Source organism: Rissa tridactyla, chromosome 5 (genome assembly GCF_028500815.1).
Source record: "Rissa tridactyla isolate bRisTri1 chromosome 5, bRisTri1.patW.cur.20221130, whole genome shotgun sequence".
Classification (NCBI taxonomy): Eukaryota; Metazoa; Chordata; class Aves; order Charadriiformes; family Laridae; genus Rissa; species Rissa tridactyla.
The window spans coordinates 16,849,363-16,870,812 of record NC_071470.1 but is presented as its reverse complement, the minus strand read 5'-3'; the positions used below and the strand labels follow the sequence as shown (position 1 = coordinate 16,870,812).

General features: G+C 38.5%; 1 protein-coding gene across 8 annotated transcripts in view; it reads left to right on the top strand.

Moving 5' to 3' along the window:
* TBC1D1 (TBC1 domain family member 1) overlaps positions 1 to 21,450 on the top strand; it is a 115,582-nt gene that overhangs the window by 75,716 nt on the left and 18,416 nt on the right. For all 8 annotated transcript variants that reach the window (XM_054204359.1, XM_054204354.1, XM_054204355.1 and 5 more), the window contains 4 exons: positions 693 to 832; positions 11,809 to 11,994; positions 17,750 to 17,911; positions 20,722 to 20,880. In XM_054204359.1, the coding sequence (XP_054060334.1) occupies positions 693 to 832; positions 11,809 to 11,994; positions 17,750 to 17,911; positions 20,722 to 20,880 (647 nt within the window). The remainder of the gene's footprint in view (positions 1 to 692; positions 833 to 11,808; positions 11,995 to 17,749; positions 17,912 to 20,721; positions 20,881 to 21,450) is intronic.

Sequence of the window (21,450 nt, the reverse complement as noted above, 5' to 3'; positions counted from 1 at the left end):
TAGTGGGATTTCTAAAGGAAAACAGCATTGCTGTTCATTATTTCATTTAATATTCTGAATAAAAACCTCTGTATGTAGTTCATGGATTACACCAAAGCAGTAACATCCAAAGTTCCTGGACACTGTTCCCAAGTTTATTGCTTATTTCAGATGGTGACTTTCGAACACAAAAGTTAAAAGTTTTTTTCCAAGGCTGTGCTGAGAAGGAATATATTACGTACCCAGTTCACAGAAGGTTGGAAGTTTGGTTGGTGTTTATAAAACTCCTTGATGTGTGCTTATAAAAGGCATCAGCAGTTCTTTGTGTCTCCTACAAATAATTGCTAGATTTCATGGATGGCATTTAAATAGCAGAATGATAAAGATACATTATAGTCTATGTGTTTTTAATGCATGTGTTGAATACACTGCTGCAAAGAAAGCTGAAAATCAATTGAAACTGGAGAAAGCAGATTGCACAGAGCTGCCAGCCCCTTTTGGTGAAGCTAATTGATGTTTGCAGCCTTGTATAAGGCTGCTGCCCCAAAGCAAGCTTCACCTACCTAACACTGAGAGCTTGACCCAGCATGTGCAGAACACGCTGCAGTCCTCAGCTGATGGTTCATGTTATTGTATTCACTGAAGACTCTGTCACTGTTACTAGCCAATTCAGGTAGCCTACTCATAAGTCATTCTGTGTTCCACAATTTTAGTGACTACGAATCCAAACACAGCCAGCAGGCCATTGGTGCAGACAGCCCTGTAAGGACTCGAAGGCATTCGTGGAGGCAACAGATATTCCTGCGAGTGGCAACCCCTCAGAAAGCATGTGATTCTCCCAGCCGATACGATGGTAAATTCTGTATTTATTTGCTCCCATGAACGTTGTTGGTGGATGTAGTCTGTGAAGTGTGGATCGTTTTGTCTACTGAGTGGACATATTTGTGTGGTGCTCTGTTTGTACTGTCTTTGCAGTTTCTCACCTGCGTTTTGGTGATGCCAAGCTCATCAGCTGTTGAGTTTTTGTTTTTCAGCTTCATATGTAACACAGTTTCAAATGTGTCAAATTAACTACCCAGAGAAAAAAATATTTTTATGTGTATTATTCTAATGTGTTCTGGGAAAAAAATGTGTTACCAAGTATTGCTCTGAAGAAAAGGTGATACTTCTATTTCATGTTTCCATGCTGGAGTAGAGAACTATGGACTAGAATAATCCAGGTCTACAGAAGGAACCAAATTTCTTTTATTACCTCAGTCGAGCTCTGTAGTGCGTACTTCATACCAGACTCAATTTGACCTTATGTATCTTGCTCTAGTCTGTGACTCTTTGCCACTCGAGCCATAGTTACCGCCTGTTCTCATATTTATTTCCTGAAATTCTGTAGAGCTAAGGACCACAGACTAGGAAAAAATCACTGCACGTGAGCATGCAGGAGCATCGTTTTATGCATCTCACTTTATGTGACCCAGATAGTACAGCACATGCTGAGGCCAAGAATGCCTCAGAGAAGCTTGTGTCTGTAGATAATGGTCTCTGGCTCACTAAAGTTTGAATTTCACAGCTTGAGCTCTGCAAGCTTTACCTTCTGACCGATCTCTAAGGCCATTGTATAAGAAATTAGAAAAAGTATAAGGGAACAGGAGGGAACAGTACCGTATAGTAAATGTAGTAAAAAGTGACGGTCCTAATGTCACTGAGACATTTTGCTTGCATCTTAAAGAGGGACCCGGGTTAACTGGACACCACACGTAACAAAAGTGTTTGTCATTAATGCATTGCTTGCAACGTAATTTGACTGATGATGGGGTAAACTACATATGGGCATAGATGCCTCTGAAATTCAGTGCACTTCAAAATGAAGTGATCTCAAGACCATGTTGTGTAAACATACATGTGAAATGCTCTCCTAAACTTTAAGGCATATGAAGAAGCTGTTCAATCTCAGCTGTACTGTGGAGCTACTGTTTTTGCAGGTTTGATGGATCTTTTTGTAACTGGAAATATTCTGTCTTGTTTTTGAAAGCCACAAAACCTTCCCTTAAATAGGGGGGAAAAAACCCTAAATTGTCTATCCAAGCATTTCCTCTGAGACATAATAGCAGCAAGATACAATCTTAACAACCTACAGCTGGATAAGCAGAATAGTTGGAGAAACAAGTGTGGCCAAAATGGAAAACAGGAAGGGCTATTAACAGGAGAAGCATTTTAAAATATCTGGCCTTTTTCTTCACTCTTGTTTTCTTTTTCTGTTTTTGTTCCAATGTACATATTCAAATTATGAACAGAGGGAGAAAACTCAGGGTTTTTTTTTATTATTATTATTTATAACAAGTATTGGGTTCTACCATTTGGATTTTCATGCATCTCCTGAAGCATTTCTGGCAGTAAAGGAAATTCACTCATAATCCAGTCTCTGCAGCCTTTAAGAGAGCTGCTGTACAGACGATCTCACATTGGACTCACCACCACAGTTAGTGTAACCTCTGTAGTTTCAAAGTAAATGTAACCAGCTATCATTCATTGTCTTGTTCCTCTTTGTTTCATTTTCTCTCAAGGACAAGCAGCACATGCAGTGGGGTTTATTGATTTGATGTTACCTGTACTTCCTTTTTTTGTTTGGGTTTGTTTGTTTTGTTTTTTAAAGGCTTTCTCACTCTTTTTGGACTGATTTCCTTTGGAAACAGAATTCATGCAAGCAGCTAACGTATCACCAAAAGATCAATTTCAGCCAAATTGGACAGAGGGCAAAGAAGGTTTTAAAGATAACGTTTTGTTCATGCTCTGCAAAAGTAAGCATTAAGAGAGGGAAACAATATTCATGAGTTTCCCGTTATAGACAGTATCTCCACTGACCAATTTCTCCATTCAGGTGCAATAGCCCACATACCACTCCAGGGCTCTCTGCAGGACAGCAGTAAGAAAAAAGGCTAAGGATTTTTTTAAAAGTTAGTAAGTCAGCCAGCTAAGGGACCCAGATCTCTGTGAGTCAGAGATGATAAGGTTTCTCAAGCTTTGCATAGGCTGCTTTACTAAACTTTGTATTAAATGTAAAATCCACCAGTATGCCTGAACTATGTGTTGCTTTGACCACGTGTGGGCAGGCACTGACAACAAAATGAAACTGCTCTGTGGCTGTAACTTTATTGGGTTGTAATCAGTAAATATGCATGTGTAAGATGTCACAAGAAATAGAGACAACTTTAAGCTTTATACACACAGAAAGATCCAGATCCTGACATTTGTGATTCCATTTGTATAGGCAAGTGGTGAGCTGAGTCTCAAGATGCATCATGTCCATTGCCACACTCTGTGTGGTTAACACAGCAGGATATGAAGGTATATTTACTAAAAGTTTAACAAAAAGAAAAAGAAAACCCAGACAACTTGTACGTAGCTTTTGCAGAAATTTTGAGCTTAATCTTATGAGGTTCTGAAGTTCTGAACTTGAGAGAGATCTAGTGTCCTGAGTTCCCACATGAGCTTTGAGTCCCACTGTCTTGCATTTCTGGATCATTTACTTCTTTAGTAGGTGCTTATAAGAAGTTTGAGCTAAGTCTTCATTTCCTGTAGCTCAGCTGGAGGGAGGTGACTGCTGGCTGTGCTTTGGTGGTTGCATTGTGTATTACCGGGCAGAAAGCATGCTGTTTGTTTTGCAGACATCGTTATTTAGAAGTGCCATTTGCCTTATTCGTGAAGGAGGATGTTCATTTCTTACTAGTTCAGGAGTAAAATGAAAACCAGTCCTAAATCAATAGAGTTAAAAAAAAAAAATTGCAAATAGATACACCAGAAAGCCATTTTTTTTTTTCTTGCCAGTTGAGATTCCAGCCTTGCCTGATGACTGGACTCAATCCAGCCACACTCAGGCAAGGTGTGCGCTCGGAGACAGCAGAAAGCCTCGGGTACAGGAAACCATTACTTTCCGTTGTTATGGGAGCCATGTCCCACATGCAGGCCCTCCTCCAGCCACCTCCTGCTTTCTGGTGCTGCTACTTTCCCTTTTTCCCACGCTATTTTCCCCTACTTCTGTACGTAACTTTATGATGAAGTACATCGGAGAAGCACTATGCAATTTGGTGCCTGGCAGAACAGCCAGGTGAGTTCCAGTGGGCCTGAAGATGATGAGGCTGGTCTCCAGACTAGGGATCTAGAAAAGATTTTATGCATAGCTGAGATGATCTGTAGAGACTTTTATTGCTTTCCAGATGGTAGCTGGAGGTTTGGAGGGTTGAATTATGCTAGTTCTATTGTAGCAACCTACAGTTCAAATGTCCAACCTCATCTCCTGCTGTTTGCCACTTCCCAAGGAGTGTTTGTGCTGCTGTGGGTGGGGTGGAGCATTGGGGGCAGAGTTTCTCTTGCCACCGCTTTGAGACACACTCAGTGTCTTGTTCTCTGGTATTTTTCTTTTTTATTTGTTTGTGGGGGTGGAATGGGTGTTATATCCTGCAAAGTGGAGAGATAGGAAAAGAGGAGCACAGGTCACTTAAAAAAATGGATCATGCTTTGATCTGTTACAATACTATATTTCTTTTGAAAGAAAGTTTTCATTAATCTCTTTTTGTAAAGCTTTTTTGGCCTGTTTTCTGTATATGAGTACACAAAATTCACTCTGGCTCTCCCACTCACTGTCTTAAACATTTTAAGTAATAAAAGTATTTCTTCAGTTGTTTGATTTTTACCTTTATTCCTGCCCACCCCACTTGCAGATCGTCATACTTCCGTAGAGCCTTTCTAACAAGAGCCACATTCTATGGCCACGCAAATGGTTTAGAACTTCCTAGTTCTCTGACTTCCCTTCACCTTTTTACCAGCGAACAACTTGGTGATCATTTTAAACCAGCTGAAGTATGTGCTTACTCAAAAAAGATGGTTGGTTTTCAGTTGGATGAGTTTTCTAGTCTCACTCGTGGTGTTAGAGGAGCACCAGAGCAGGCACAGGGAGGCAGGCAGGGACACATATGTGGCTGCTCTTACCGTGCTCAGGACCAGGACACACTTAGACCAGTGCAGAGTAATCGCAAAACTTCACCTTGCGCTGCAGTGCAGCAGGATACTTGCATACTTTCATTCAGCATCTGCAAATCTCTGGGCAGTGGACTATTTTCACTACAGTTTTCATACATTGACTGTTCAGAATTGGTCATAGTGGGAGAACTGTTTTGCAGATTGTCAGAAAACTCCCAGTGGAGTAAAGTCAGGTGCTAGATTTAAAGGGGGTGTGAATAGTTTTCTGAAGCAAATGGTGGGAAAGTGATGGTGCTTGTCATGAGCTTTCTTGCTGCAGGAGGTGTGTTGGCAGCAGACAGCAAGATTTTTATAACAGCTGTGCCAGTTTTAGGTTGGAGAATATGTGATTTGTTTTAAGGTGGGCAGTGGAGTGGAGTTACACGTTGAACAGTGAAAGAAATTGCAATTTGGAGGAATGAGGTACTTGGTATTGCTTAGCAGTACTCAGAAAATAGATTCAGATGAAAAAAAGGAACCTTAGCCAGAACAACTACATAATATTTTACAACTTGACTTACAGAAAAATATTCTTTTAGAAAGTACGAGTATCTTTGTACAGGGAAAAAAACCAAAACTGATTCACTTATTAAAATGAATTGCATTTCAGTCTCTGGCAGACAGAGGTAGCAAAATGTTAAATCCTAAGTGCAGAAGTTTGGATATGAAGAGCTGTTATTCTTAAAACCAGTTGTGGATAGCACCTGCCTATCTGCTTTGTGGTTAGGTTTATATCTCTTCCATTATTTAAGCAAAATTTTTTTAAAATCATTTTGTAATAGTGTTGCAAATACTGTAAAACTGTTGCTTTAGCATTCTATGGTTAAAATGTTTATGTGGTGTAAACTATTTGTAATGTGTCCTCCACTACTGTTTTAATGGTTCTTTTTTAGCAACAAAATGGTTATTAATTAACTAATTACTAGCTTCGTAAATGCCATAATAAAGCCAGTTGGTTAGAAGCGATTACTGAGTTCTGTCCCTCTCAAAACGAATATACGCTCATAATCTTGATTTGCAGCATAGGAGCTTGGCTATAAGCAGGAGGTACCACATATAATGTGTGATGGCTTCTGTATCCATTGAAATATCCGGGCATTCATTTCTTAGGGCTTGATAATATTAGTAAATGGAGTGAATTTGGAGGTCGTGATTACTTTTTAAGAAGCTCTTGGCTTTAAAAGAAAAATCAAACTCTAAAGCATCTCTCAGAGCTGATTTTAATCAACTGTATTGAAATACACAAATTTTCAAGAGCTCCTCATTCAGGCATTGCCTTAAGTTGTATGTCAGATAGCAGAACTTGTTGCTTCTTGTGATTCTATAGCTGAAGCTTTCAGGTAACAGAAGGGTCCTAGTCATGTTACCACATTTGGTTAGGAAGTCAAATATTCCAGATATCTGTGTAAAATAATAGGAATATTGTATTCCTGGTTACAGAAGTTTGCAGTTCCTCTTTAATTTTGTATCGTGTATGAAGGAAGGTGTTGCACTACCTGAATGGAAGATCTGAAGAGAACCCTCTAAGGATTTTGTGAAAGTCCTTTCTTTTGGGCAATTTAACCTTACATGACTGTGAAGATTCTCTTGTTTCTTTGCTAAGCTGAATTTTCTAATGTTTAAAATGCAACAAAGAAATATAGCGTAATGCAGAAAATAAAATGCTTAATGGAATTCTTCCACCTACATTCTCACTATATCTTGCCCGACTTCTTAACCCTGGAGAGCAGATGTGACTGGTAAACACTGCATTTAGAGAGCCACGTGTGAACAGCAACATAGTGAGGATGGCGGTAATGCATTATATTTGAGCCTCCTCCCTTTCAGCTTCCTATAAAAATAAAACAAGCCCTTCTTTTCTATGTGAAGTGTTGCAGTTTCTAGTCAAAGATGAATCTTGTTATCTTGTTTTTGGTGTTTGAGGTTGGTTAGACTAAGTGTTTTTGAAAAAATGTTTTTAAAATTTGGGCTTTTAGGTGGGTTTGTCACTTCTAATGTTTTTTACTTTGTGTGTGTGGTTTCTCTTAGTGGGTTTCCTTTTTTTGTTCTTGTTTTTGGAAAGCCTTGTTTAATACTGAGATTGATTGAATAAGAAACTATTGATCAATTTTTTTCTAGTCAATTACAAATGAAGTTTCCTAAAAAATAAGGTTTAAGGCAACATTTTAATAACCCAGTGTTGGAATACTTCAATATCCTCCACAGGTCCCAGCGTTGTAGCTCCTTCTGTAGGTAATGAAATTTCCTGTTTATATCACAACCAGTCAAATGTTGTCCGTTTTAATTACTACTGTAGTCATTCACCAGCTTTTCATTTGCAAACTTTCTTTAGTGTGGTCCCTGGTAGCAATATACCATGATACTTTCTTCATAGTCTTTTGTACTTTGTTTTGTGTGTCATCTTTGCACCTGAGAGTTCTGTCTAATGTTGATCCTTTTGGACTGTAAGGATACTCTGCCTCTCAGGATTGAAGCACTGCCACATGAAGCCAAAGAGCTGAGTGTAAATGAATGGATCTGCTGTACAAATTCCATCTCAGTCCATTGTTACTATTGGCTTTGTCCTTTCTTGGGTTGTATAAGTAAGTGGTGAGAGCATCAGAGCAGTGCTTTTGAGGTACATATAGATGCACTAGTACATTTGTGCAACATTTCCATCTGCTTCATGAGCGGTTTCATCAGGAGTTCATTACCTTGCACGAGTGCTCACAAGCACAGGAAAGGTGGTGGCTTGACAGAGAAGTACGCTGTTTCTCAAGGAATACTTAGTTTGGGACCAAAGACTTGTAGAAGTGCAATGTGCAGAAGACTAATTTTGAAGGGTAGTCCAAGTATGAACTTCAAATGGAAAACAACCTGTGTGTTGATAAAATATAACAAATATCGAGTCAACTTGTCCAATCCTGAACCTTAAAGAGTAGAAGTGTGGTAGGCTTGTAGAAGTAACATGCATGAAAGTAGAATTTTGTATTGAAGCTGCAGGGAAGGGAGCAACATATTTGAAAGGAGTACAGGTCAAAAGTGGAATACAAGTAAACAAAAGCTGCTGACGCTGGCAGAGGAACAGGGAAGCAGTCTTTCAGTGTGTGCTGAAGTGTTCAGATCCTGTTTAAGTGCACTTACTAATCTCATAAAGGTTTTGAAGGCTGCTCATTACTTGGGTTTTAACACATGGCAGTTTAATTCAGTGGAACGTGAGCTCCCAGTTATGTTCAGTTGAATTGCTCTGCTATTTATCTTTGTTTTCTCTGCCATCCTCCAGATCATTTGTGCATAATAATGAAATACACAGTTTCTAGTTACAGAATTTCTGCTCTTGTCTGTTCTGGATCTGGAAGCTGGACGGCATGTCTGTCGGTCACCTTGTTGTATATTCATGGACATGGGTTAGTGCTGATTTACCAAATGTCTGGGTTTGTTACTTTGCTTTAGGGGATTACCTGCACATTCCACCTCCCTGCCTCCTTTACCAGACAAACAGATGATGCAACTCTGTAAACTTTAGACAAGCCACATGAGCAGTTAAACAGGTTCATTTTGGTTTCTATACATCCTGCTACATGCCAGTGGAGATGGGAAGGAAAGGAGGTTGTGAATGTGTTGCGCTTTATCAGAGTAGACTTTAAACTTTCTGTTAAATGCCTACAAATGATAAGAAGAAAGAAAGGATAGAAAAGGAACTGCCATTTGAGAGGCAAAATCAAGTCTAGGACTGTTCCACAGAAGACTTAGAGGTAGGGTTGATAATGATAACTGTTCAGCTTATAGAATTTTGTAACTTTTCTGTTTTCTTTTATAGCCTTAAGCATTGTGAGTTAAATTTCTTTTAGTGAATACTGCTCTTATCAGGTTAGTCAGTAATAGACAAGAAATTTTCAGCCTAAATGGGAGCAGGACCATGGACTTGAGTAATTAACGCTTTGGAGTGGTTCAAGTGTTGCCACAGTAAGTTTGATCACTGGAGGACAAGAAGTAAGTAACACCTCCAATAAATCAGAAGGTGATATTTTGTTAAGTTGGTAGTTGAAGACCAATCCACAAAATTTTCACTGAGAAAGTAGAATGTGCATACTAAAACCAGAAAAATTTTTAGGTCTTGGATATGTTCTTTCTTGCTTTAGGAATGCAATATGTTTAATCCATTTCCTTGCATGTGTTTTGGCACACTGTTTTTTGTTGGTTTTTTTTTGTAAGCGGGTAACCATAAAGTGTCTCTGTAGATACTCAGATATTTTCTAATGCATACATGCATATACACATGCAGAAGACCAGAACACATATCTGACTCTAAGGGAGATCCATAAACCACTGAAAGGATGTGTAGGGTGAGAAGATATTTGTTTACTTGGATTCTATACTGAATGCTATAAGAACATAATAAGAAGTGAATAGACTACAGATAGCATAGAGTGGATAAGGGTGTACCTCTCTGGATCACTTTCAATGTTTGCATTAACATTTGGTGACCATTTTCATTAATGCCACTTTCTTATGGCAATGTTAGTTTGCGCATGTAATGCAGCCTTAGAGAAAATTAAAAACTTCTCTTTGAGTTGGTATTTTAATTTTTTAAAGTATATTATTTTATTCAAGCAAATCAAGGCGGTTCTACCAGCATTATCCTTAAGAGCATTTCCCTTATAATGTTCTTTAATAAGCACTGAGAAAAATTGGCATGAAAGCTACTATATATACAGAACATTGTTGACAGGATAGTGCATGCATCAAAAACAACAATCAAATCAAAATAATTTTTCCTTTAATTGTCAACACAAGTTGAGGATTATCAAGTGTGTCTTCCTTCTCTACCTGATGACATTTACCTAAACCTCTTTTATCATTGCAGATCTTAGCCCACAGCAGTCCTTCCGTTTACCTGTAAAGAAAAAACTTAAATTAATGTTTCAGAGTTTACTTTTGAGGGATATAATATAATTTTTTCATTGTATTGATATTTTCCATAATCAGCTGTATTTTTGAATGCTTCTGTCACTGTTTCCTGCTTCTCCTTGCAACAAATGGTGATTGCTATTAAAGTGTCAAATATTTGTCCTTTGCCTAATTCACATTCTCGTGAAGTTCGTTCTTCTCTGAAATGCTGTAGATACCCAACGTGTGGGCATCCACACTTATATCCAGAGTGCAAGTTTGTAAAGGTTTCATTTGTGCTGCTAGCTGAAAATGTTGCATTTATTTTTTATGTGTATTTTTTAGCCCTTGTGTTTAACTGTCGTAACAAACAAATAAATGTTGTATAAGAAAACAGGTGGTTTTGGACCCACCCTATTTGTCTCTGACTCTTTGAGAGGAGAAGATTGACAGTGGCAAAACTTAGAAAAGCAGAAGCCAACAGCTGTGAACGCTTCCATTCTTATGTAGTCATCTGAGCTTAGTGGTGAGAGTGCCTTTCAACACACAAGAAGAGAATAGCTGCACATGAACCGTGTGAGTCAATATATGATAGCTTTCTGAGCAGATTGTGAAGGGGTGAAAACCTTCTTATTTTGTTAGTTTGTAGAGATGAGATAATTTGTGTGTGTGTTTAATTGAAAGTCTTTATCGCTGTGCTAGCCAGTGATGAAGAAATGGACCACTGAGCTACCCTGCTGAATAATTGTTTCAGGAGCGTGCTTTCTCCAGGAGTTGTTTCAAGTAGCATGCACAGATGTACTTGTCCTTGGCTGGAAAGTCCGGGGAATGGTTTCTGTTGCATTGGTTATTTTTTTTTAAAGCACTTTCTTGCATGCGTAACTGGTCAGCTTGTCCTCAGGGTGATGTTTCACAGCCATTCTGTGTGGCTTAAGGAGAAATGCTGTTGCAATGGCTTTCCATTTGGGATTTGGTAGGAAGAGATGGCTGGTTTTGACTATTCATTTTAAAGGTGGTGAATTGAGTAAATTTTCTTCTAGATACAGGTTATATCAAAGGCTATTGAGCCTTCAGAGAAGCTGTATAAAACAAAATTAAGTGATACTGCAGCAGACGTTAAGAAAACAAAGTATAAGAACTCATGCTTCTTCTGTTGAGAACTCGATTAAAAGTAGTGTTGTTCACAATTTCTCTAAAAAGAGAAGATTTTTCAGTTTGCCTGAGATTTGTTTAATGTTCACTTTCTTCTGTAGTGTTTTCAGTCTTCTTAGAATTACCTTGCATACTTGACAAAGAGGTAACATTTTGTTGTAGACCAGCTGAAGCCAAAAGAAAAAGTGCAGAAGGTTATGACATGGTTAAAAATTAGAAGTGAGAGCAAACATGTCTTAGGTGCCTGTCTCCCTTTCTGCATGTTTACTTTAAGAACAGGTAATCATCCCATTGTATGGCCTTAGGTGGTGGTGTGTTTGTGCAGGTAAGGGTGTGTGTGTTTTCTTTGTTAAGCACGGTTTAGTGATTATTCTTTAAATGATGTGGGTGCTATATTTGCTTTGGTCTGCTATGTGAATCACGCCAGGTTTCAACTGTAGGTTGTATTTTTGCAATTTCTCAAACTTGCCTTTTCCTTTTTAGTTCTGTCCTTGTAAAGCTGTAATTAGCAAGTCGCCATCTTGGTGCATAGTACAATGTTTTTATCAGCTTATAGAAAAAAAATATTTCAGGCTTTGGCCCATATGATTCTTATTCAGAAGCAGTTTATAAATCTGTTTAAGACTGTCATTTGGGAACTCTTGCTTGGTATTGCTACCTCCTACATAGTGGGGGGGTGTGTGTGTGGGTGTGTATATGTAGATGCGTATGTACATATATGCAATCTTTGAAAATGTGTCCCTTCATTCACGTATTCCTGAAATCTAAGTAGTTCACAACAGCTTCTCTCTTTTCAAGATTATTCCGAATTGGGAGAACTTCCACCGAGATCCCCATTGGAACCAGTGTGTGAAGATGGCCCCTTTGGGCCAGTGAAAGAAGAAAGGAAACGGACACCCCGTGAGCTTCGCGAGTTGTGGAAGAAAGCCATTATTCAGCAGATACTGCTCCTCAGAATGGAGAAAGAAAACCAGAAGTTACAAGGTTGGTGAAGTTCTTGATTACAGCCTACTGCAATACAAGTTCACTTTGTTTTGCTCTGTGGCCTTGGCAGTGGATTGGACCAAGCCTTAATGAAACATTTTCACAACATACAGGTAAATCAGCTTAGCAGCATCTCCCTCAGCTCTCATTAGCACAGGTTACAATTTACACCTTTTTTTTTTTTTTTTAATCACTTCACCTTATTATTTGTTTCCTTGGTCTTAACTGGTACTCTTTAATTTTACCATGGCTGGGGTTCTTTAGTCTCCTTTCTAGAAGCTCTGACAAGGAATTCAGTACAATCACTATCATGAACTGCATTCTTTTCTACATTCGCATCCATAGGTCATTGTCTAGTTATTGGTCATTGCAACATTCTGTTTAGCCAGTCTTGAAGTTGAATTGAAGTTCTTAAGGAGCTGGTTGCGGCCTTCTATGGGTGCCTGCCTGTGTACGCACACTATGCAAGGAAGGTTTGTATGGAGTAGTAATGACTTAGATCAGTCAGAAGGGTGAGAAGGAGCTTGAGAAACTGGAAGTTGCAGTTATTCTTAATCAAAAATTTTCTGTGGCTGAATGTGTAGCTGCAAGAAATCTGTTGTGGTGGCAATTTGTACACATAAAACACAGCTGATTAAGAATACACGTTTCATTTTAGCAGCTGCATACAGAATTATAAGTGATTGCCCTTGAGAGCTGCTTCTTTGAAGATATGAATGATGAGGACAGAAATGTTTATTTGGCTGACTTTAGATGTTCAGGAAGGAAATAGGCACCTGGATCCTCAAAGGGTGAAGTACCTGGCATGAAAATGGCAATTCTTCTTAGCCTTTGTGTAAACTTGAGAAAGGATTGACCTCCAGGAAGAACAACTGTGTAGAGAAAGGGCCCAGCTGTGTGAAAAGGTCAGTATACCAAACATGAAATCCTTCTTTAAACTTGAGCTGAGACTCCTGGCTGAAGGAGAAAATGGCTCTCAGATGTTGGATATGGCCTCCCAGAACACTTAGCCCACCTGTAGGCTATTTGCTCCTAATTAGTATAGCTCTCCTATTTCCACCCTGATATCTGAAGAACACCTGATACCTGAGTTTCCTAAGAACCCTACAGGTGACAGGCATGTTCCCAGCAAAAGTACTTGCTAATCCAGTAAAGTAAAATATGGCAATGTATACCAAATGTACAATGCCCTTCAGTAATGGACCAAGACATTGGCATAGACAAGTGTACTCTTCACTGGGTAAAAAACTGGCTGGATGGCCGTGCCCAGAGAGTTGTGATTAATGGGGTGAAATCCTTTTGGCGGCCGGTCACCAGTGGTGTCCCTCAGGGCCCAGTTTTCGGGCCAGTTTTGTTTGATATCTTTATCAATGATCTGGATGAGGGGATTGAGTGCACCCTCGGTAAGTTTGCAGATGACACCAGACTAGGTGGGAGTGTTGATCTGCTTGAGGGTAGGAGGGCTCTACAGAGGGACCTGGACAGGCTGGATCGATGGGCCAAGGCCAACTGTATGAGGTTTAATAAGGCCAAGTGCCGGGTCCTGCATTTCAGCCACAACAACCCCAAGCAACGCTACAGGCTTGGGGAAGAGTGGCTGGAAAGCTGCCCGGCAGAAAAGGACCTGGGGGTGCTGGTGGACGGACAGCTTAACATGAGCCAGCAGTGTGCCCAGGTGGCCAAGAAGGCCAACAGCATTCTGGCTTGTATCAGGAATAGCGTGGCCAGCAGGAGTAGGGAAGTGATGGTGCCTCTGTACTCGGCACTGGTGAGGCCTCACCTCGAGTGCTGTGTTCAGTTCTGGGCCCCTCTGTACAAGAGGGACATTGAAGTGCTGGAGCGTGTCCAGAGGAGAGCTACCAGGCTGGTGAGGGGTCTGGAGACCAGGTCATATGAGGAGAGGCTGAGGGAGCTGGGCATGTTTAGCTTGGAGAAGAGGAGGCTGAGGGGAGACCTCATTGCCCTCTACAACTACCTGAAAGGAGGTTGTAGAGAGGTGGGTGTTGGCCTCTTCTCCCGGGTGAATAATGACAGGACCAGAGGAAATGGTCTGAAGTTGCGGCAGGGGAGGTTTAGATTAGATATTAGGAAGAATTACTTTACTGCAAGAGTGGTCAGGCACTGGAACAGCCTGCCCAGGGAGGTGGTTGAGTCACCATCCCTAGAGGTGTTTAAGAAACGTCTAGATGTGGCACTTCAGGGCATGCTCTAGTGGCAGAGATTGTAGGGGGTTTTTTGTGTGCGTATGGTTGGACTCAATGATCTCAAAGGTCCTTTCCAACCATGAAGATTCTATGATTCTATGGTAAGACCATCTGGAGAAAGAGGTACCAAGAGCAGTGATTTATTAAACACCTTCAACTTAGAGCAGTGCTATCATAAATGAGCTGCCATCAAGTTGTTCTGCAACTTGGAATTTTTATGGGACCTAGCATTTAGGAATAAATTTTCTCTTTTTTGTGTATTTATACTCAGATTGTTATTCTTTTTTTAAATTCTCTTGTATTCAAGTTACCTGAATCTGCGGCCTGCAGTCAAGTTTTTGGCAACTGCAGGACGTTAATTTCAATAACAATTTTAGCAAGTTTAGTTAGATGCTCCATTTGTTTCTACCCAAAAGAAACAGTCACAAAACTGTCACAAATTCACTAAGATGAGCATGTCTGAAGCTAGTTGGTGATTGAATGAGACAGGTGTTGGCGTGACTGAAGACCCAGGCTGTGCAGTACGTGCTGTGGAGTGAGGAAGTTGTCCTGGGTAGCTGCTGCAGGAAGAGGCGAGATGATGAGACAGTACTTGAGAAAACAGATGACTATGCTGCAGTGAGCACAGCTTTGTAATGTAATGCCACATGTTCTAACGCTTTGATCTCTGGGAAGTAAAAATACATATTTTACATGTAGTAATAATTCTCAGAGTACTACTGTTTAATACTGAACGAAATATTAACATTAAATGGACAGTGTGTTGCATCTTTACTAATAATGTTTAAGTGTGATATTTGGAATTGGGTTATGTCAGTATCTAAATAAGCTTGCTGATAAAGGCATATTCTCTCCTCGGTCCTTACATGTCACTCCCACTGTCATGTTTCTGCACATGGCATAAGATTGAATAAAGCAGAAAAGTCTGAAAGGAGTGAAAAGTTGCCAAGCACCAGAAAACATTCATCTGCAAAAGGGGGAACATTGAAAGATTTCTCTGGGTTTGTTTTCATATAAGCTGAAAATGAAATGCCATTTAAAGTTATCTTCATACAATGCCTCCTGTGGTTTAAGGTTTTTTTAATATTCTAATTTATAAATATGTTGTATTTGACCTGAAGAAAACATGAAGAAGTTGACAAAGAGTTTACATACACAGCATTGCATTCAGTATGGACGCACAGCTATAACAAAACTGTCAGTGCTTTTATTTACACGAGTCTATGGTTAAACATTGAATATAATCTACAGGGAAAAATCAAAAGCAACAAGAAAAAAATAAAACCTAAGGAGTATAATTAAGCTACAGCTGTCTGTATCAGGATGGGTAAAGCATGTGTCAGTACATGTGCAGCCAAAGTCACGTCTTAAAATGAAATATGCTACTTCAAAGAGAAAAGTCAAAAACTAAATTAGAAAATGTCAAAATGAAATGCTATGAGGTCCAGATCTTGCAAACACTTAGGTAACATCATAACTCACATGAATAACCGCACTGAATGAAGTCATTCACATGTGAAAGCAACTACAGGATAGGGAGGTAAGGTGGACACTTCCCAAATATAAACGGTTCTCTTTTTCCATTTTTAAAATCTAGAATCTTGTTTTACTCAGTGGGAGTACAGGACAAGCTAACCCTTTGCGACTCTCAGAATTTGATAATTTAAAAAACCTTAATTACAGCTACAAATCTCAAAACAAGATGAGCTTAGTTGTGTTGGCTATTTTAGTGTCACCATGGGCCATGGAAATTTCAGGTTATTTTTAACTGTTTAGTAAATTTGTATAAAAAAGTTGAACATACAAACAATGGAGAGTTAAACTATCAAAAGATAACATCCTTTTAACATAGATTGTCTCTAGACTGTAACCTACAGGAGTGTGATTTTGGTGAGTTCACACTGTGAAATCATCAAAAGTAGCAATAGCCTTATGAGGTATGGAGGAATGTCCTCAAAATGAGAGTATCTTGTTCGCAGTAATGCATCACCCCAACAATGAAATACTGTGAATACATCATGTCAACATAATTAAAAATCATGGTCGCTTCATGATACAGTATTTCATAAACTTTGGTTCTAAATCGTGTTATTTGTAATTTGCTCAATGGGTGTTATTGAGGAACAGTATTTGTTAATTTTTGTTTAGTACTATGGAACCTTTTCAGTCATTTATGCCTCTTGAACCTTTGCTGTGCTCATTTTTTCAAGTAGGGAGCTGCTGACCACATCCCTGGCCTCTTGTCCTGGAGCAAGGTGCATTCAGTCCTCAGCCACATTGCAGCCCAATTAAAAAATTGAAGTACCCATTTTGTTAAATTCTCCATAGACTTACCACAGTCTATTTCACTCCATAGTGCTCTCTTCTTCTCAGTTTCCTCACAGCATTTTCTTTGAGCATTTCATGCCTTTTAGGAACAGATGTCTGACATCTTTCTGTCGCATCTGCGCGCGCTGCACCTTTTTTCCCCATCTAAGCTAAAATACCTCTTCTGTTTTTTCAGTGTTGTGACCTGCACAAATTCATCCACTGTCCCAAAAGGTGCTTTATTATTCAGTTTCTATGAATGCCATTAATAAACCCTTTTTTCCAGGTACTTTCTAGCACTAAAGAACCCCAACAGAAACAAACTTTAAAAGCTTTACCATGAGTCCCTTTGAAATTCTCACCCCACTTCTAAACTTTGGAATTAACACCCAGCTACAGAATTATTTTTCATTTTTGCCATGTTTTTCTGATGCTTTCCAAGCTATTGATTAATTTATATATTGTTTTTAAATCCCTTATAGATAACACATGACTTCACAGTGCAATATTCTTATAAATTGTAATCTGAGAAAATCACCAATACTACAGTGCATCTTTGCTCCAGGAGCTCTGGTGATCTAAAATGTCTTATTTAAGACTGAGTTATGCATTGACTGTTGTTCTGATTTCTTCAGTGGAGGCTTTAAGAAAGCCTCATATGTTTATGGTCCTATTTGTGCTCAGGGTTCTGAAATTTTCCATACTTGAACTTTCTTTTTTATGTGGTCTATAAAAATGGACATGTGAATGATCACCTTTAAAGTAATTTTTTTTACTTTGCCATTTCTGGTATGGAGTTGTATGCTATAAGAAGTAGATTACTATATTGTTTTTTGTATTTTTGTTTGGTGTAGGTCTTCTACAATAATATTTTTTTTTAAGAACTGGGAAATTGAAAAATCATTTGGAAAAATCTTGTGTTTATTTCATTATTCATTATCTCTCATGTTTTTTCACGTTTAAGAGTTGACTAGCTGTAATTTAACAGGCCAGACACATTTAGTATTGCATATGGTATCTTAAAACAACAACAAAAGCCCCAAAAACCAATCAATCAAACAAAAAACTGCACACATAAAAAACCAAACTACCAAAACGCACCACAGTCACAGAAATATAGATATGTAATGTTTCAGAATTAATAGGTTTTAATTTTATGTAGATTGCATGATGAAGTTCTAAGTTAATCCGTTTTACAAATAGTAAACAATATTAACTGGTGCATTCAATATATCACTTCCTAGCTTCAGAAAACAATTTGCAGAACAGACGTCTGAAACTTGACTATGAAGAAATCACACCGTGCTTGAAAGAAGTAACTTTGATTTGGGAAAAAATGTTGAGTACACCTGGAAGGTCAAAGATCAAATTTGATATGGAAAAAATACACTCTGCTGTTGGGCAAGGTAAGCATAGTTTGTTATTTTGAGTTGTTGAAATCCATGTAAATAGTATTAGAAAAGCAATAGGGTGACCCCTCAACCACTCCTTATAACCAGATTCTCACTAGAGCTGTTCCTCCAGTTGCTGACTAAACATGTGCCAATGTTCGGTATCTTCATGGTTATGCATATGCAAGTAACAGTCCCTTCCAGCGGTAGCTGGAGTTACAGTACTTGGTATTCATTTTTGAATAACATTTGTCCTTACAGGAGAGTAGTACAGTACCTCAATGTATTAAAATTGTTGCAATCTAATTTTATAACTTAAAAGCCTGGATAATGCCAAAGAAATGACTGTGTAAATAACTGCAGAAACTGTGTGCACTATTATCTGGAAAATCTGTGTATACAAACAGTATATGTGCATATCTCTGTAGAACTGCCTTTTTTCTGAGTTCAACAACGCGTTGTACCTGTGAACGCCTCTTACAGTCTTCCTCACAACTGCAGGGCTGAGCAACCAGCCCGTCTCTCCACTCCATCAAAAGGAATGTAACCTAAGGATGTTTTTTAAATGTTCCAAGAAGTTGGGTTATTACTCAGTGTTATTTATGCCACGGTTGGACCCAAAGGTCTTATGTTGAGTGCTGTATGTAGCCAGTGGTGAAGATGGCTACTCCAAGGAGCTTTTTATAGTTCCATACAAAGCTTTCCAATGTGTAAAGGAAGTGTCAAGCATTCACCACTAGCAGAAGGTTAATATTTTAAATATTGCACCTGCCTATATTCAAGCAAGTGAAACCAAATTGTCCATCTAAGATGACTAGGTAAGTCTAGATTTCTAAGAATATCAAATGTCCCAAGCACAAATCTCTGCACAGTAAGGGAAGCTCATTATCCCAGGTTTCCTTCCATTCAAGCAGGTAAAGGGCTCTGTCCAGTCGATATTTGAGCATGAGAAAAATTTAGTTTCTGTTGATAGTCCAGTGATGCTGGCCTGTGTTAGAGCTCAAAATAAAACTTAAAAAGTTGGAGTGATGCAAAATAAGTAAATAAATAAGTACCGCCCTGCTTAGTGGATTGCTAATAAGAAGCACATACAAGTAGCCAGTAAATGGGGAAATTTATCCTTAGCTCTTGATGCTATTATTGTGCTCTGCTCTCTAGAGCCCAGTTGTGTCAGAGTTCTTAGAGTGATGTCCAATTTCATACATATGTAGAAATGAAACTTGCATTAAAAATGAGTTTAACAAATTCTAGCTTAAACCAAAACCATTAAAAATTACTTGAGTAAGCAAGGCAAACAGGTAAGAAATGCAGGTTTCAGTAAGCATGGGGCTTAAATTAGGGTAACAAATACATAGTGTTGACCTATAATTTACTCTGAAGTAGATGTTTAAATATAGCGCATCTTTCATTTAGGAAGTAGTAAACTTTATTTTACATGTACGATGCAGCATACAGAGATAATATCGGACTACTTCCTCAAAGGGAATTTTAGTTAATTAGTAATTATGCAGCTGTAAATGTGCACTATTAAGCCAGTTCTGCCCTATGGGACACATTCAACCTCACTGAAGCTAATGGGATTTTGGATGTGTATGTGAAGAGGAGAACCTGGCTCATCCAGTGTCTGAAACAGGACTTTCCCTCACTGTTTCATGTTGGAGACTTTTCCGATAATTGGGTTTAAGTTCCCTAAAGTAATATTGTACGTTCTACTAGCATTTCATTTTCAAGCAGTTGTCTCTGGATTACGATAGTGTAGTAAAAGTAAGTATTACAGAGATAAATTCATATCCTTTTGTGCTTATATGAGAGAAGGCAGTGAAATTGCTCTAATGTGTTTTGTTATCTTTCCATGTACATTGTATGCTTGACTTAATTTTGATTTCTCCTATTGTTCTTGTCATCCATATGTTACATATATACCAAAAGAAAAAAGCAGGCCAAAAAACTTTAAGCCATAAGTTACTTCAAACTGTAATATATGGTTCCAGTACCTCATGGATTAGATAGAATACTTTCACAAAGAATATTGATGTATTGATTTCTTGTGTGGGTGATTTAATAGTGCCAGTCTTGTGCTAAATACAGTATGCATGTAACAATAACCTGTCTGTTACTTCTAGAGCTTTGCATATAGATACAAATGAAGGCTACCATTACCTATGTGAAATAGTCAAGTAGCATCATCCCTTTCTATAGAGAAAGAAATTCAAGCTTTAAAACATTTTTATGAGTACCAGTCAGTCATTCAGCAAACTAATAGCAAAACTAGAAATACAGTACTTGCTTTCTGATTATCTGCCTTGTGTTGTAGTCTCTGGATCTCATCTCATTTGTACTTGTTTATACTTCTGGTATATGTGCATCCTACCTTCCTAAAACTTACTCCTAACAACAATGTCAGTGCTATTATTAGTGAAAAATGTTAATTAGTTCTATTGCAGTGCTTTATTGTGTACTTTACATGGAAAAATGGGAGATAAGCGTATAACTTCTCAGAGACAAGTATTGCATTTTTTGCTGCCTCTCTGAGTACATCTGACAGAATGTGAGTGGCGCCTTAGATGTGGGCAGCTCACCCTCTTTCTACCTTAAATCTCTCCTGTTAAGATGCTGATGTGTTTTATTGGTCGAGGAAGTATAAGCACTGTAGTGTGATCTGCTTCTATGGTCTATTGGAGATAGCAGATACAGATCTAGCAGATAGGGATCAGCTTGCATATCTAGCAGATAGGGATCTTCAGTTCCTCAATCCTGTTAGCTCAACTATAGCTGAACCCTCAGTATGAGTACAAATTACTGTTTTAACGACTGACTTTTCTCAGGAGTACCACGTCACCACCGTGGGGAGATCTGGAAGTTCCTAGCAGAGCAATACCATCTTAAACATCAGTTTCCGAGCAAACAACAACCAAAGGACACACCTTATAAAGAGCTCTTAAAACAACTAACTTCCCAGCAACATGCAATACTTATTGACCTAGGTAAGTACAGTAGTGGTCTGAAATCAAAATAAGGGGTTTATGATCTCAGGAAGAGAATTAAATAAAAGAAGGTAACACACAAAAAGCCTCTCACCATTTAATAATAGGTTGTTGGTAAGAACTGCTTTTAAGCTGATACGAGTGAGAACTATTACTGGACACCATAAAAAAAAAGCAAAATCTGCATTTCAAGCACAGAGATCCTTTGCAACATGTGGTAATAAGAGATTGCTAGATGTAATTGTAATGAATCTGTATTTCAGATATTGACAGTGAACTCCACAGGCCCGTGGAATACAAATTATCGAGAAAAGAAGTCAATATTTAAGTTCAAACTGTTGAATAACATGTGTTATTCATTCGTGATGTCCAGTGATATCTGTCTCTGTTAAACACTTTTACTTGAAATGATGCAGAACTTTCGGTTTTTTCACTTTTTTTGCTTTTTTTAATGGGTAGTTGCTAGTAGTTGCTATTTTTACTTGTATTAAAACAATTATGAAAGAAGCTCTTTTTAACAATAATTTTAAGGCTTTTTTTAAGGCAGCTTGTTCACATCTAATTCACTGC